Below are 17,068 nucleotides of genomic sequence, written 5' to 3'. Positions count from 1 at the left end.
TACATTCCACAAAATCTCACCTCTTATACAATCTTTTGGACTTCCATCAGCACCTCTGATGATCTCCCATTTTAATAATTTCTCCTGCATTTCTTAAATTCTTATTGCCTTTAAGTATCATAACTAACGTCATCCTTTTCGTTCAATAATGCAATAATTCAAATTATTCCCCTTACAAAACTTCCCGCAAACCTACAAATGTAATCTGATCATCACAATTACTTTTCAAATAGTCCGTAAATTTACACCAGTCTTCTGTGAATTTCTGGTCCCGCCGGTTTCGAATTCTTCCCGTTAGTTTATCTAGTTCTGCGTAGTCCATCAGTTTCATCCTCCAATCTTCTTTCGTCAGTAATTCTTCTTGCTTCCATTTTTGTGCCAATAATATTCTTGTTGCCGTCATTGCATACAAAAACAGTTTACAATCATTTGTATTTATATCATCCCCTACAATGCCTAGTAAAAACGCATCTGGTTTTTTAATAAATGTATATTTATATTTATATATAAATGTATATTTCAACATTTTTTTCGTCTCATTATATATCATTTCCCAGATGTTTTTCACCATTTTACATTCCCACCACATATGATAAAATGTTCCTTCTTTTTCTTTACATTTCCAACATTTATTGCTTACCTTATACATTTTAGCCAATTTAACAGGTGTAATATACCATCTATAAAACATTTTCATCACATTTTCTTTTAAGGCATTGCATGCAGTCAATTTTAAACCTTCCTTCCATAATTTTCCCCAATCATTCAGCTGTATAGTATACCCACAGTCCAGATGCACAGTCCAGATGTGGGACACCTGGCTTGCTAGCAGTACATGTGAAAAGAATCTAGGGGTCTTGGAGGACCACAAGCTAAACATGAGCCCATAGTGTGATGCAGCAGCAAAAAAAGGCCAACGCTATTCTAGGCTGCATCAACAGAAGTCTAGTGTCCAGGTCAAGGGAAGGAATAATCCTGCTCTATTCTGCTTTGGACAGACCACACCTGGAGTCCTGTGTCTGGTTCTGGGCACCCCAGTTTAAAGCGGAGATTGACAAGTTGGAATGTGTGCAGAGAAGGGCAACCACCATGATCAAAAGGGTCTGGAAACCAAGTGGGCAGGCTTCCTCAACCTCGGCCCTCCAGATGTTTGGAGACTACAATTACCAGCATCCCTGACCGCTGGTCCTGCTAGCTAGGGATCATGGGAGTTTTAGGCCAAAAACATCTGGAGGGCCGAAATTGAGGGAGCCTGCGTATGAGGAACAGTTGAAGAGCTGGGGATATTTCGCCTGGAGGAGAGAGGACTGACTTTGAAGCCATGGGTTCGAATCCTACCCTCCGGAGCAGGAGAAAACAAGCTTACATCTTGTGCTAGCCCTCCATGTGATAGCCCTTAAGAAACATCTGAAGGGCTATCACATGGAGGAGAGATGCAAGGTTGTTTTCTCCTGCTCCGGAGGGTAGGACTCGAACCCACGGCTTCAATTTACAAGAAAGGAGATTCGGACTAAGCAGATTCTGATGGTGAGAGTCATTAAACAGTGGTACTGGACTCTCCTTCCTCAGAGGTTTCAAGGCAGAGGCTGGACGGCCCTTTGTCAGGGATTCTTTGAGTGCGATTCCTGCATCGCAAGGGGGCTGAGATAGATGACCTTTGGTGGTCCCCATCCAGCGCCGCCATTTTGCAAATCTAAGAAGCGGCGGCCCTTCTACTGCTAGACCTCCCCAGCCACTCTGTCCAGGGTGAATAAAGGAACCTGGATTCCTGGGTTCTCCGAGGGATGATAGTCCTGCTGTTCCGAAATCTCTGCCCGCGCCTCATTTGCTGGCTGCCCCCTCTGCCAGCTGCCGCATGGCGTCTTCTTCGAAGCGGAAGACGTGCCAGCCCTCAGTGGCAGTCAGGTCCACGGCTCCGTTGCCAAGGTATAAGTCGATGGCCTTTTGGTTCCAGTCCAGAGCCGAGAACTTCATCTGGGTGCATCCTTTCTCCACGCCGATCTGCAGAGGAGAAGAAGAAAGACCTTAGCTCAGCAAGGAGGACATCTCCTTGGCATGCGGAAGGTCGTGGGTTCAACCTTCGTGATCTTTGGGTAGCGCTGGGGCAACTGTGCCCCTGAAGGACCAGGTGCGCAGCCTGGGAGTCATTTTGGACTCACCGTTGTCCATGGAGGCGCAGGTCAGTTCTGGGTCCAGGGCGGCTGTCTGCCAGCTCCATCTGGTACGCAGGATGAGACCCTCCCTGCCCGCAGACTGTCTCACCAGAGTGGTGCATGCTCTGGTTATCTTCCGCTTGGACTACTGCAATGCGCTCTACGTGGGGCTACCTTTGAAGGTGACCCGGAAGCTACAACTAATCCAGAATGCGGCAGCCAGACTGGTGACTGGGAGCGGCCGCCGGAACCACATAACACTGGTCCAGAAAGACCTACACTGGCTCCCAGTACGTTTCCGAGCACAATTCAAGTGTTGTTGCTGACCTTGAAAGCCCTAAACAGCCTCAAAGGCCCGGTAGACCTGAAGGAGCGTCTCCACCCCCATTGTTCTGCCCGGACACTGAGGTCCAGCTCCGAGGGCCTTCTGGCGGTTCCCTCCCTGCGAGAAGTGAGGTTACCGGGAACCCGACAGAGGGCCTTCTCGATGGTGGCGCCAGCCCTGTGGAACGCCCTCCCAGCAGATTTCAAGGAAATAAACAACTATCTGACTTTTAAAAGACATCTGAAGGCAGCCCTGTTTAGGGAAGCTTTTAATGTTTGGTGTTTTATCACTTTTTTATTATTATTATCATTAATTCTGTTGGGAGCCGCCTAGAGTGGCTGGGGAAACCCAGCCAGATGGGTGAGGTATAATAATAATAATAATAGTTATTATTACACCTGCCTGACACGGGTGATGCTGTGGGTTAAACCACAGAGCCTAGGACTTGCCGATCAGAAGGTTGGCGGTTCGAATCCCCGCAATGACGGGGTGAGCTCCCGTTGCTCGGTCCCTGCTCCTGCCCACCTAGCAGTTCGAAAGCACATCAAAGTGCAAGTAGATCAATAGGTACCGCTCTGGCGGGAAGGTAAACGGCATTTCCGTGCGCTGGCTCTGGTTCGCCAGAAGCGGCTTAGTCCTGCCGGCCACATGACCTGGAAGCTGTATGCCGGCTCCCTCGGCCAATAAAGCGAGATGAGCGCCGCAACCCCAGAGTCGGCCACGACTGGACCTAACGGTCAGGGGTCCCTTTACCTTTAACTTACACCTGGAGAGTCATTGCTGCCAGCCCGAGCAGGTCATATGCAGCTAGGTGGACCCCAGAGGCATGACTGGCTATGAAGCAGCTTCCGATGTCCCTATTTATAGGGGAAAGGGATGTAGCAGAACAGTTGCCTGGCATGCAGAACGTTCCACTTCTGTGTAAGGGCAGCTCTTACCTGGGCAATGGTGCTCATCAGCTTCTTCCCAATGCCTCTCCCTGCGACGGAAGGAAGAGGAAAAGCTCAGAAGGAAGACAGGACTCCGGGGTTCTCCGAAGGAAGGAAATACCCCCCCCCCCCGTATTTATTGTTGGTACTAAAGGGTTAAGAGGTAACAAGTCGCTCTAATCACTGAGCAGCTGGAAGTCATTAAGCATCCAGGAATGTGAGTTAGTTTGTATAAATAGTCAGTTCACCCTTGTGTTTCTCCCCCGCCGCCTTTTTTTGACCTGACTCGCAGACTCAGTTTGTGGCCATGGGCATGTTTGCTGATATGAGTTAAGTTTAGAGTAAAGTTTTCTTTATGCCGGAGATAAAAGCATGTGTGCTTTATCGCCAGGGTTTTTCTTTTGTAAATAAAGTTTTTTCCTGAGTTCCAAAGTGCTTGCTCCAGGATTCTTCATTGACTCTCCTGCCTTCTTCAACCGCTGCACAAAATTCTCTGCTGAGATAAGATTTATGGCGTTGGAAGCGCACTGGACGTTTACTTAACATTAAACTAATTAAAGTTTAATGGACATTTATGCCTTGGGAACTCTCTGCCTCAGTAGCAGGCAGCAGGAGGCCCCATTAGCTAAAGTGGTGGTTCAGGTTAAGAACAGTTTCAGGTTAAGAACGGACCTCCGGAACGAATTAAGTACTTAACCTGAGGTACCACTGTAATTTATTATTATTTATACCCCGCCTATCTGGCTGGGTTTCCCCAGGCACTCTGGGTGGCTTCCAACAGAATATTAAAATACAATAATCTATTAAACATTAAAAGCTTCCCTGAACAGGGCTGCCTTCAGATGTCTTCTAAAAGTTTGGTAGTTAATTTTTCTCTTTGACATCTGGTGGGAGGGCGTTCCACAGGGCGGGCGCCACCACCGAGAAGGCCCTCTGCCTGGTTCCCTGTGACTTGGCTTCCTGCAGGGAGTTTTGGGAATTGTAGAGCAATGAAAGTGGAGGGCGCCAGGTTGCTCTCTCTCTCTCTCTCTCACACACACACATTTTCTTAATTATACAGTGGTACCTCTGGTTATGTACTTAATTCATTCTGGAGGTCCGTTCTTAACCTGAAACTGTTCTTAACCTAAAGCACCACTTTAGCTAATGGGGCCTCTCGCTGCTGCCGTGCCGCCAGAGCACGATTTCTGTTCTCATCCTGAAGCAAAGTTCTTAACCTGAAGCACTATTTCTGGGTTAGCGGAGTCTGTAACCTAAAGTGTATGTAACCTGAGGTACCACTGTAGTTCCTGGCTGTTCATAGAATCCACCAAATTGTTCGGTTGTAAGGGACTCCAACGGTCACCCAGTCCAACCCCCTGCTCTGCGGGAATCTTTGCCCAACGCGGAACTCGAACCCGCAACCCGGAGATTAAGAGCCTGGAAGCAGCTCCTTCCCTTCCCGGTTTCCGTACCCCGAAACTCTGGCATGACATAGAGGTCTTCCATGTAGATGTTTCTGCCTTTCCAGGTGCTATACGTGAAAAAATACAAGCCGAACCCAACGACGGTGTGGCCTGCAGCGGGGGAAAACGAAAGAACGATGACAACCTGCTTTTCTAAAATCAGTCCAGGGCATAGCTGTCAACTTACAGATTTGAAAATAAGGGGCCAGCAGCCACAAAAATAAGGGATCAGCAGCCAAAATAAGGGGTTTTCAGGGCACAGGTATGTTCAACTTCTGAGCCAAAGGCAGAAAGCCCAGCCAGCAACCAAACGAAGTCTCAAGCGGTGGTTCCCACAGCGCAGCGACCCGGCAAAGGGGATGCAGCAAGGAAAACCACCGTCCCCTCTCCGCTGGGAAGCGCTGAGCAAAGGCGAGTCCCCAGGCAAGGCGGCCGATTTGATTGGCACAAGGCATGCAAGCTCCACAGCCCCAGTCGTTCTCAGACTCCTTATTGGGTGAGCAACGCATCCAAGCAACACAGTTGGAGCCTCCCTCCTCCCTGGCCGGCAGGGAGGGAGGGAGAGGAGCTGCTTCCTTTGAAACCCGGGAAATTTCAGGGACATCATCAATAAGGGACAGCAGCGGGACACGGCGCTGGGATAAGGGACTGTCCCGCAAAATAAGGGACGGTTGACAGCTATGGTTCAGGGCTCTTCTGGATCAGGTTAGCAGCCAACCATAATCAGGACCCGGGCGATTCCAACGCAACCTTTTTACTCCAGGCAGTTTTTGGGGGGCAGAAAATATATTGGGGGGCTGCCCAAGAGATTATGGGCTCCTCCCCGTGGGACGAGAACCTGGGTAAGTAGGACTGAAATTCCCCCCCGGATTGCAAATCATGGAATCGGAAAACTGCAATGCACCCCAAGGGTTAATAATAATAATAATTGTCAGGGGTTCAGGAGCAGAGGCACAGGAAAGGGAGGAAATAGAGAGCGAGGGGGAGGAGTCCGAAGGAAATGTTAGCGATGACAGCGGTCCGAGGTCTCTGAGTCTTTCCAGCGAATCGGAAGATTCACAGAAAGGGGCTCCCATGGTCAGGGCAAGGGGGGTGCCTAGGGGGACACCCCAGGAAGAAGGGGCCAGAGGGGACTCAGAGAGCAGCAGTTGGAAATCAGGACCAGCGTCCACACCAGAGTGCAGTAGGGGGGAGGAGTCCCAGGCATCGGGATCAGGCGGCGCACTGCCAGCGGGAGAACATGAGGCAGGATTGACCACGCCTCCGTCGGGGAGCGAGGAAACGGTCGAGAGGAAGGTTGAAGGCTGGGCGCGCGCGCCAAGTTCAAATGTACAGGAGGGCGGCGCAGTTGGCAGCCCGGATAGGGAGCCAGGTCCCAAAGCCCGCCGAAGAGAGAGGGAGGAGTCAGGGGGGTCTATGTCTGCGTCGGAAGAATCCAGGAGGGAAGGGACCCCAGGGGGTAGCAGGACCCAGAGGAGAAAGGAGAGACGGAAGAGGTGGAGTAAGGCTAGAATCTTAAACTGGTGTACAGGGGGCGGAGATTCAGATGGAGCTTCGCCGATCTAAACCCTAGACGTAGAGCTGGGGCGCTCCGGCTTGAAAATGGAAACTGTACTTCAATAAAGACCTTTGTACATTACTACCGGCTAGCGTTGGTCCTCTGTGAGCTGGGACCTGGAGCCAGCTCTGACAATAATAATAATTTTTTATTTATACCCTGCCCTTCCCGGTTCAGAAAACCGGGCTCAGGGCGGCTAGCAACAAATTTAAAGCAATTGATGCTACAAAAAACAGCATAAAATACAGTCTAAAACATGAATAACAATAAATTCAGAATTCAAAAGTCAGTTTGGGGGGGGGGGGGAATCCATCCATATAGAGTTTCATAGACATTTGCAGGGAAACAACAAAAATATAAGGCCCTGTCCAAAGGGATTTGCAATCTTTGATACAGGGCAGGAGGGAAAAAGCCTTGTTGCTTTCAGTTATACACAGTTTCAATAGCAGATTAATGGTTGGTCAATATTCTACGGACTTCTAAATGTGTCTGCTGGGTTGGGTGTGTTATTTTAACTATTTACCTTGTATTTTATCCTGTGAACCACCATCATAATTTTTTATTTACAGTATACCCTGCCCATCTGGCTGCATCTACCCAGCCACTCTGGGTGGCTTCCAACAAAGATTAAAAATACATTAAAACATCAGTTACTAAAAAAATCCCTAAACAGGGCTGCCTTCAGATGTCTTCTAAAAGTCAGATAGTTGTTTATTTCCTTGACATCTGATGGGAGGGCGTTCCACAGGGCGGGTGCCACCACCGAGAAGGCCCTCTGCCTGGTTCCCTGTAACTTGGCTTCTCGCGGGGAGGGAACCGCCAGAACCATACTACCACAAAATATAATTGAGAAATAAAAATTACATACATCAATATTTTGTTTGCTATTTGTTATTTACCGTCTAATTTCCTCCCAAACATTCCATACAAAAACACACACACGCACAATTAATAATAATGAAAATAAATATTTTTCCACCTTTTATCTTACAAAATCGTTTCTTCAGTTTCGACTTCCCTTCGCATATATTTTATCTTACAACTGAACGTAAACAAAACAATAAACCTTTCTATATTGATTTTCCAATACATTCAGAAAACATAATAAATCCATAATTGTTGTCCACCTCCATTTACTTCCTTTGTCACCCGAACGCTAGCACGGAGTCAAAACTGTTATTGTATTTTCGGACATATCTTCTATAACCATCTCATTTTCCCCGCTAATTTTTGCTTTGAGTTTCCTCTGAGTTTGCTCGTCCATTGAGCCATCTCAATTACAAATTCCTGTAATTTAATTTGCCAATCTATTATTTTTGAAGGTGGCTATCCTATCACCTCTCAGTCCCCTCTTCTCCCTTCCCAACTCCTTCGACCGCTCCTCATATGGCCAGACCCCTTGATCCTCTTAGCCGCCCTATAGCTTGTCGATATCCTCCTTAAACTGGGGTGCCCAGAACTCCAGATGGGCTCTGACCAAGGCAGAACGTCTCTGGGGCAAAGCTGGGCGGTTCTTCCTTCTGCTTTTCCTCCCATCATTGAGCCCCGGAGACGGAGGTTAATTGGGAGATGGAAGGAGGGAACAGAAGGGAAGCTCCCGATTGCGGCAGAGAGGGAAGGGTTTTTATCTTCGCCATACTGGAAGATGGGATTTTGGGGCAGGAACCTTGCTTACCGTCTTTGCTCCGATGTTTCGGGGGGACCTCGGCCACCACACATTTATAGAAGGGGTCCTGGCAGAAGCCGTCTTCGTAAAGTCCTGGAAAGAAAGACGCGAGAATCGAAGAGACAGCGAGAGAAAGGGGGTGGGAAAAAACCGGGGTCAGCAGGACCCAGGAAAAACTGCAAGACGACCAGCTGTGTAGATCCCAAACTTTTGGGCTTTTAAGTTCAGGTGAGCTCCGGAAACAATACCAATAATACTACTACTGCTAATTTGTTATTTACAACCTGTCCATCTGGCTGGGTTTCCCCAGCCACTCTGGGCGGCTTCCAACAAAACACTAAAATACAAAAAGCTATTAAACATTAAAAGCTTCCCTAAACAGGGCTGCCTTCAGATGTCTTCTAAAAGTCTGGTAGTTGTTTTTCTCTTTGACATCTGGTGGGAGGTAGTTCCACAGGAAGGGTGCCACTACCAAGAAGGCCCTCTGCCTGGTTCCCTGTAACTTGGCTTCTTGCAGGGAGTGAACTGCCAGAAGGCCCTTGGAGCTGGACCTCAGTGTCCAGGCAGAATGATGGGGGTGGAGACGCTCCTTCAGGTCTACTGGGCCTTTGAGGCCATTTAGGGCTTTCAAGGTCAGCACCAACACTTTGAATTGTGCTCGGAAGCGTCCTGGGAGCCAATGTAGGTCTTTCAGGACCGGTGTTATATGGTCTCCCAGTCCCCAGTCTAGCTGCCGCATTCTGGATTAATTGCAGTTTCCGGGTCACCTTCAAAGGTAGCCCCACATGGAGCGCATGGCAGTAGTCCAAGCGGGAGATAACCAGAGCATGCGCCACTCTGGCGAGACAGTCTTTGGGCAGGGAGGGTCTCATCCTGCGTACCAGGTGGAGCTGGTAGACAGCTGCCCTGGACACAGAACTGACCTGCGCCTCCATGGACAGCGGTGAGTCCAGAATGACTCCCAGGCTGTGCACCTGGTCCTTCAGGGGCACAGTTGCCCCATTCAGGACCAGGGAGCCATTCAAACGTGCCTGGCTTTATAAGGCAACCATGCTTTCAAGACCGGTGTTATGTGGTCTCAGCGGCAGTCCCCAGTCTGGCTGCCGCATTCTGGATTAATTGCAGTTTCTGGGTCACCTTCAAAGGTAGCCCCACGTAGAGCGCATTGCAGTAGTCCTTCCCGGTTCAAAAACCAGGCTCAGGGCGGCTAACAACAGATTTAAAACCCTCAATTATAAAAGCAGCATAAAATACAGTATAAAAACATGAATGACAATAAAATTCAAAATTCAAAACTAATTAGATATTCCCCAGGGCTAGCTGGCTGAATTGGTCCTACTTGGGCCAGTGAGGAGGCCAGGGGAGAATTAGCTGTGGGATCCCAGAGCGGGTAATCTTCATAAAAAGGGAAGAGAAGGGAAATAAAAGATCAGGCTGAATTCAAATTAAAGGCCAGGCAGAATAGCTCTGTCTTACAGGCCCGATGGAAGGAAGTTAAATCCTGCAGGGCCCTGGTCTCATGGGATAGAGCATTCCACCAGGTCGGAGCCACCACTGAGAAGGCCCTGGCCCTGGTGGATGATAATATGATTTTGTCAGGGCCATCTAAACTATGATTATTCATGGACCTTAAGGTCCTCTGCGGGACATACCAGGAGAGGCGGTCCTGTAAATACAAGGGCCCTAAGCCACAAAGGGCTTTAAAGGTCAAAACCAGCACCTTGAACCTGACTTGATACTCCACCGGGAGCCAGTGCAGCTTGAAAAGCACTGGGTGAATATGCTCCCATGGCAGAGACCCCGTGAGGAGCCTCGCTGCAGCATTCTGCACCCGCTGGAGTTTCTGGGACAGCTTCAAGGGCAGCCCCGCGTGGAGCAAATTACAGTAGTCAAGCTTGGAGGTGACTGTCGCATGGATCACTGTGGCCAGGTCGGGGCGGGAAATGCTGCCCCTCTCCCACACCTGGAGGCCTCAAGATGTTTGAGTCCACAACGACCATCAGCCCACGGTGATCTGATCCCACCCAGAACACCTCTGTGACTAAACCTGGCCCAGGAAGATTTGCCTATGAGAATTCCCACCCGGGGTCCAGCCTCACCTTGACTGCTGTTTGCTACCTGATCAGGCATCTTCTCAAACTCTGCAAGTTCCTGAAAAGAGAGAAAGAGAACATTAACCACAGGTACAATGCCTGCCGAACCACCTCACTTGCCAAGACCTTGAATTTTCACACATAAAAAGCAAAGGTAAAGGGACCCCTGACCATTAGGTCCAGTCGTGGCCGACTCTGGGGTTGCGGCGCTCATCTCGCTTTATTGGCCGAGGAAGCCGGCGTACAGCTTCCGCGTCATGTGGCCAGCAGGACTAAGCCGCTTCTGGCGAACCAGAGCAGCGCACGGAAACGCCATTTAGCTTCCCGCCGGAGTGGTACCTATTTATCTGCTTGCACTTTGACGTGCTTTTGAACTGCTAGGTTGGCAGGAGCAGGGACTGAGCAACGGGAGCTCACCTGTTCTGGGGATTCGAACTGCCAACCTTCCGATTGGCAAGCCCTAGGCTCTGTGGTTTAACCCACAGAGTCCTTACGTAGGTTCCCTATTGGTAGGAGAAAATAACAGAGGCCAGCCAGAGAATATTGAGAAGCAAAGCAGCTCGTAAGCCTGATCTTTATTGATCTGTTGCAACAGGGTCCTCACTCACCCCACGCAGGAGGGAGGAGGAACCCAGAACCAAGTTGTGCCTGCCCTTATATACACATTTTAAATTGTCTGCCCTGGAGTAGAAGACCTCCCCTCCATACATCATACCTACATCACAGAAGAGGCGGTCTACAGCAGAAATCTGAGTGCGTTGTTTACCTCCTGTCTGGCAGGTTATCTGTTAATGCTCGCTTGATTGGATTGCCTGGGGAGCCTGGCCAGTCTTTTGTAATGACAAATACTCAGTTCCTGAGCCAGGTCAGGCTCACAACCTATTCATATCTTAAATGTGCCCTTTAAGACAGGATTTGCGAGGAAAGAGACAATGGGGAGGTTTACCACCTTGACCTTGCAGAGAAAACATTTGGTCACTTTGGGAATCAAAAGCGGTTTCAGGTCGGTTTTCCTGTGCTAATCTATGTACGTGCTTGGCTGGTACATTGATGAACATTTAATATATATCTAAGGACGTGGGTGGCGCTGTGGGTTAAACCACAGAGCCTAGGACTTGCCGATCAGAAGGTTGGCGGTTCGAATCCCCGTGACGGGGTGAGCTCCCGTTGCTCGGTCCCTGCTCCTGCCAACCTAGCAGTTCAAAAGCACACCAGTGCAAGTAGATAAATAGGTACCGCTGCAGCGGGAAGGTAAACGGTGTTTCCGTGCGCTGCTCTGGTTCGCCAGAAGCGGCTTAGTCCTGCTGGCCACATGACCTGGAAGCTGTACGCCGGCTCCCTTGGCCAGTAAAGTGAGATGAGCGCCGCAACCCCAGAGTCGGCCACGACTGGACCTAATGGTCAGGGGTCCCTTTAACTTTAATATATATCTAAGACCTAAAAATTCTTATCACATTCGGCCACCGTGAGAACAGGATCCTGGAGTGGATCGGGCCCCCTCCGGCCTGATCCAGCAACCTCTCTGAATTGCAAACTGCGGAGTGCAAGTTTCTCTGCAGAATCTCAAATGACAGAGAGAGAGAGAGGATAGCCTAGAGTCTAAAGCAGTATCTGGCAATTACACAATCTCTCTGCGAGCTTTGCTATGCTAATGCAAAACCCACAGGAGAGAAATCCCTGGCCGTGGTCCAGCGCTAAACAAACAGCATCAAACTCTCCGGTTAAATCCTGGCTCAGCCTTTCAAAGCCAAGGAGGTTCCTTTTGAAGTCAGGCAGGGTGAACCGGTTGTTACAGAGTGTGCCCAGTTTAGACTTTGCAAAGGAGGATGAGCCTTCGCTCCTTTTTATTCTGACAGCAGGGGGCTGTTGCTAGGGTTGGAAAAGATCCTGGGCTGGCACATCTGCATAGGATTTGCATATGCTAATCTACGTTTAAGGATTTAAAAGCCTCGCATACGAATCCCGCCCCCAGGCCCCGCTTCAATTAATTCGCACTCCGCTCCAAATCAGCTCACCTGCAGTTTCAATTTATTCCTCCTCAATATCCTGAACAAATCCTGTTCTGGATCCTAGAGTCAAGTGGGACCCCTGAGGGTCATCCAGCCCACCCAGCTGCAATACGCAGGAATCTTTTGCCCAATGTGGGATTCGAACCCACAACCCTGAGATTAAAAGTCTCACGCTCTACCGACTGAGCTGGTTATCTCTCCGGCATCTTGCCCTCAGCGTGGCCAGGCAGACGCCCGTTATGTGAAACCGACAAGAAGGATTCGAACGAAGCTCTACCCTCTCGCATTGGCTCCCAATAACTGACCTTCAGAAGCAGAGCCATCATGGCTCGTAGCCGCCCCATAGCCTTCATCATCATCATCATCATTTATTACTTATACCCCGTCTATCTGGCTAAGTTTCCCCAGCCACTCTGGGCGGCTTCCAATCAAGTGTTAAAAACAATACAGCATTAAATTTTATAAACTTCCCTAAACAGGACTGCCTTCAGATGTCTTTTAAAAAGAAGATAGCTGCTTATTTCCTACACATCTGAAGGGAGGGCGTTCCACAGGTTGGGCGCCACCACTGAGAAGGCCCTCTGGCTGGTTCCCTGCAACCTCACTTCTCGCAGTGAGGGAACCGCCAGAAGGCCCTCGGAGCTGGACCTCAGTGTCTGGGCAGAACAATGGGGGTGGAGATGCTCCTTCAGATATACTGGACCGAGGCCATTTAGGGCTTTCAAGGTCAGCACCAACACTTTGAATTGTGCTTGGAAACGTACTGGGAGCCAATGCAGATCTCTCAGGACCGGTGTTATGTGGTCTCGGCGGCCGCTCCCAGTCCCCAGTCTGGCTGCCGCATTCTGGATTAATTGTAGTTTCCGAGTCCCCTTCAAAGGTAGCCCCACATAGAGCGCATGGCAGTCCAAGTGGAAGATAACCAGAGCATGCACCACTCTGGCCAGACAGTCCGCGGGAGGGAAGGGTCTCATCCTGCGTACCAGATGGAGCTGACAGACAGCTGCCCTGGACACAGAATTAACCTGCGCCTCCATGGACAGCTGTGAGTCCAGAATGACTCCCAGGCTACGCACCTGGTCCTTCAGGGGCACAGTTGCCCCATTCAGGACCAGGGAGTCCTCCACACCTGCCCACCCCCTGTCCCCCCAAAACACCACTTCTGTCTTGTCAGGATTCAACCTCAATCCGTTAGCTGCCATCCATCCTCCAACCACCTCCGGACTCTCACACAGGACCTTCACTGCCTTCACGGGTTCTGATTTAAAAGAGAGGTAGAGCTGGGTATCATCTGCATATTGATGGACCCCCAGTCCAAACCCCCAGATGATCCCTCCCAGCGGCTGCATGTGGATGTTGAAAAGCATGGGGGAGAGGACAGAACCCTGAGGCACCCCACAAGTGAGAGCCCAGGGGTCTGAACACTCATCCCCCCCCCCCACTTTCTGGACACGGCCCAGGAGGAAGGAGCGGAACCACCGTATGACAGTGTCCCCAGCTCCCAGCCCCTCAAGACGGTCCAGAAGGATGTTATGGTCGATGGTATCAAAGGCCGCTGAGACATCCAGCAGAACTAGGAAACAGCTCTCACCTTACTGGGTTTGACCAATCCTCTTTTAAAGCCATCAAAGTTGGTAGCCATCGCTGCCTCAAGTGGCAGGGAGTTCCGCCGTTTAACTATGAATTCCCCAAAGAAGTCTCGACCCCCCAAGGGTCATCCAGCCCACCTCCCTGAAATGCCGGAATCTTTCTGACCGACTTGGGATTCGAACCCAAGACTGAGATAAAGAGTTGTGCTCTGCCAACTGAGCTAAGGCCTCACCCACCTCACAGGGTTGCAGCGAGGATTAAAGGAGGAAAGGGGGAAAGGGTGGGATATAAATGCAACAGATAAATGGAATTAAATAATTAACCCTTGATGCAGGGAGGATTTGATTTAAATAAAATCAATTTAAATCACGATTTCAGTAATACTTGATTTAAATAATTATTTTTTTGCAGAAAGATTCATTCTTGCCGGTATAATCTTAATATTTAGAACCAGATGAAGGTTTCATTTTTGGAATAATAAATTTTCAGAGTAGTTTTTACAAAAATTACTGATTTGGTTCTACTTTAAGAAACACACAGGCAGATAATGACGAAATTATTGTGAGGTTTAACAAGTTAACTATTTGGGCAACTTTTCCGCTGTGCTTGATCGGAAGGAGAAAAACAATCATTTCCTTAATAACAATTTAAACATTTTATTTAACTGAAACAATAACATTATAGCATATGTATCCACGTTTGTTAACTGACGTGGTTAAACAATTTTTTAAAAACAACAACTTAGACTGAGTTTTAGCACACACGGAAAACGGAAAACAAATCCTTATTTCCTGATGAACAGCCTTTGGACTCTAATGCAACTTAAACAGAAAACTATCTTTGGAAAGATTTTTCCTCCAAATGCTTTTTATTTTAAAAATCCGATTTAAATAAAAAAATAATCCGATTTTTTTTTTTAAAGAAACGCATTTATTTTTATCCACCCTCCCTGCCTGCAAACCAGGATGAAGGCTCAATAAGCAATAAATCTTTTCTTGTTTTTTTGCTATTCGGGCTGCAGAGAGGGCGAGCGCCGGGGCTCAGGCGGACATTCAACAGGTGCAGAAGTTGAACAGGACGCAGCTGCACCAGTCGAATGCCTGCCTGCCTGCCTGCCTGCTCGTGGGAAAGGGCCTACCCGGATCATGCGCATGATCTCCGCGCAGTCCTCGGCTCGGGAGGGCCGGATCGACACCGCGGGGGCGGCGGGGTCTTGGTCCACGGCTGCCTGATCGGCCATGGCAGCTCCCCAGCTGGAGATGCGGAAGTTTTCTCCTGGCTCGGAGGACTACATTTCCCAGGATGCTCCAGGGAAGAGGGAGGGTGGGAAGAGGAGGAGGAGCGATGTGGGGCAGAGCTGGCCAGAGAACTCAGAAAATCCTTGAATTGGAAGGGAACCCCAAAGGACATCCAGTCCAACCCTCTGCTCTCAAAGCGCGGTCTCCCATCCAGTTTGAAACCTTACTGGTCCCTGCTGAGCTTTGCAAACGTGCCGGGAATTTTATTGCAACCCCACTGGAAGGAGATTCGATTGGTAGCGACCAATGAATGGATTCTAGGATCGTAGGCTTGGAAGGGACACCGGAGGGTCATCCATCCCAACCCGCTGGATCAGGGTGGAGAGTTCGACTTTGCGACTGTTTGGATCCAGTGCTCCCCCCTCCCCCATCCAATCAGATTCAGGAGAGAGGAAAGAAAATACTGTTTTACGCAAGTCATCGTTCAGCTACGGAACTCCCTGCCACAAGATGTGATGATGTTTGCTAAGTTAAAAGGTAAAGGTAAAGGGTAAAGTTAAAAGGTAAAGGTAAAGGACCCCTGGCCGTTAGGTCCAGTCGTGGCCGACTCTGGGGTTGCGGCGCTCATCTCGCTTTACTGGCCGAGGGAGCCGGCGTACAGCTTCCGGGTCATGTGGCCAGCAGGACTAAGCCGCTTCTGGGGAACCAGAGCAGCGCACGGAAATGCCATTTACCTTCCCGCCGGAGCGGTACCTATTGATCTACTTCCACTGGTGTGCTTTCGAACTGCTAGGTTGGCAGGAGCAGGGACCGAGCAACAGGAGCTCACCCCGTCGCGGAGATTCGAACCGCCAACCTTCTGATTGGCAAGCCCTAGGCTCAGTGGTTTAACCCACAGCGCCACCTGCGTCCCTCTGGTTGCTAAGTTAGACTGAATTAAAATAATTAAAATTAAAATTAAAATTAAAATTAAAAAAAAATTTTTTTAAATGGTTGCTAAGTTAGATGGCATTAAAAAAAAAAAGGAGCAGCACAGAGCTGTCAATCATGATGACTACATGGAACCTCCGGGCATAAGGGGCAGCCTACCTCACAATATCAGATGGGAGGTCCAGCCGACAGGGGCTGGGTGGTTAATTTCACGTCCTGCTTCTAGACTGTTTAGGCTTCTAAACAGTTGGCCATCTGCTCTGATCCAGCGAGGCTTGTCTTTCATTTTATTGGCATTTCATCATCCTAGACCTCATCCTCAGTTCCCTGGCTGGCACTTCCAATTGTGGAAAGAGCTCTCTTTATTCTGGAAACAGGAATCCCTGTGTAGAAGGAGTGAGGCTATTTTTCCTTCTAGGCCGGCTTTATCTACCCTGGTTTTTTTGTTCTCTGGGCAGTTCCTGGTGGTGGCTGCTGTTGTCACGTGGGAATCAGATTCCTGCCTTGCAGGGGGTTGGGCTGGATGACCACTGGGGGGCCCTTCCAAGTCTACAGTTCTGTGATAGCCATATAGAATCCTAGAATGGTAGAGCTGGAAGGGAACCCGGGGTCATCCAGCCCAACCCGCTGCAAGGCAGGAATCTCAACATGCGGTCCACCATCCAGTTTGAAACCACAGCAGACCCCTCTCAGCTTTGCAAACGGACCAGTAGGTTTCATTCCTGATTTGCAGCAACAAACGCATTTCTCTCCCGAGCGATGACACACACCTTGACGCAGCAGTCGCCTAATCTGCCAGCAAACAAACCGGGATGAATGCTCAAGAATGTTGAATGTTGGGCGATTTGGAGCAGATAAAAAAAGACACCCTTCTTCACTCAGCACAGAGTTAAACTGTGGAACTCCCCCCCACAGGAGGCAGAGATGGCAGCCAATCATCATCATCATCATCATCATCATCATTATTATTATTATTATTATTATTTATACCCCGCCCATCCAGCTGGGTTTCCCCAGCCACTCTGGGCAGCTCCCAATAGAATATTAAAAACACGATAAAACATCAAACATTAAAAGCTTCCCAAAACAGGGCTGCCTTCAGATGTCTTCTAAAAGTCAGATAGTTGCTTAT

The 17,068-nt window shown here is 49.3% G+C and overlaps 1 protein-coding gene across 1 annotated transcript; it reads right to left on the bottom strand.

Annotated features, from left to right (window-relative positions):
• Nucleotides 1-1,564: 1,564 nt before the first annotated feature.
• LOC310663168 (thialysine N-epsilon-acetyltransferase-like) lies at nt 1,565-15,080 on the bottom strand. The gene is made up of 6 exons (XM_083410830.1): nt 14,907-15,080; nt 10,176-10,227; nt 8,086-8,169; nt 4,862-4,963; nt 3,417-3,457; nt 1,565-2,001 (listed from the first exon to the last, which is right to left on the bottom strand). The coding sequence occupies exons 1-6, from the start codon at nt 15,006-15,008 to the stop codon at nt 1,822-1,824; spliced, it is 561 nt and encodes a 186-aa protein (XP_083266956.1). The 5' UTR covers nt 15,009-15,080; the 3' UTR covers nt 1,565-1,821.
• Nucleotides 15,081-17,068: the final 1,988 nt, after the last annotated feature.

Source organism: Podarcis tiliguerta (assembly GCF_965153285.1).
Source record: "Podarcis tiliguerta genome assembly, chromosome: 13".
In the NCBI taxonomy this organism is placed as follows: Eukaryota; Metazoa; Chordata; class Lepidosauria; order Squamata; family Lacertidae; genus Podarcis; species Podarcis tiliguerta.
Note: the sequence above shows the minus strand (reverse complement) of the source record. Positions and strands in the feature narration are given on the sequence as shown.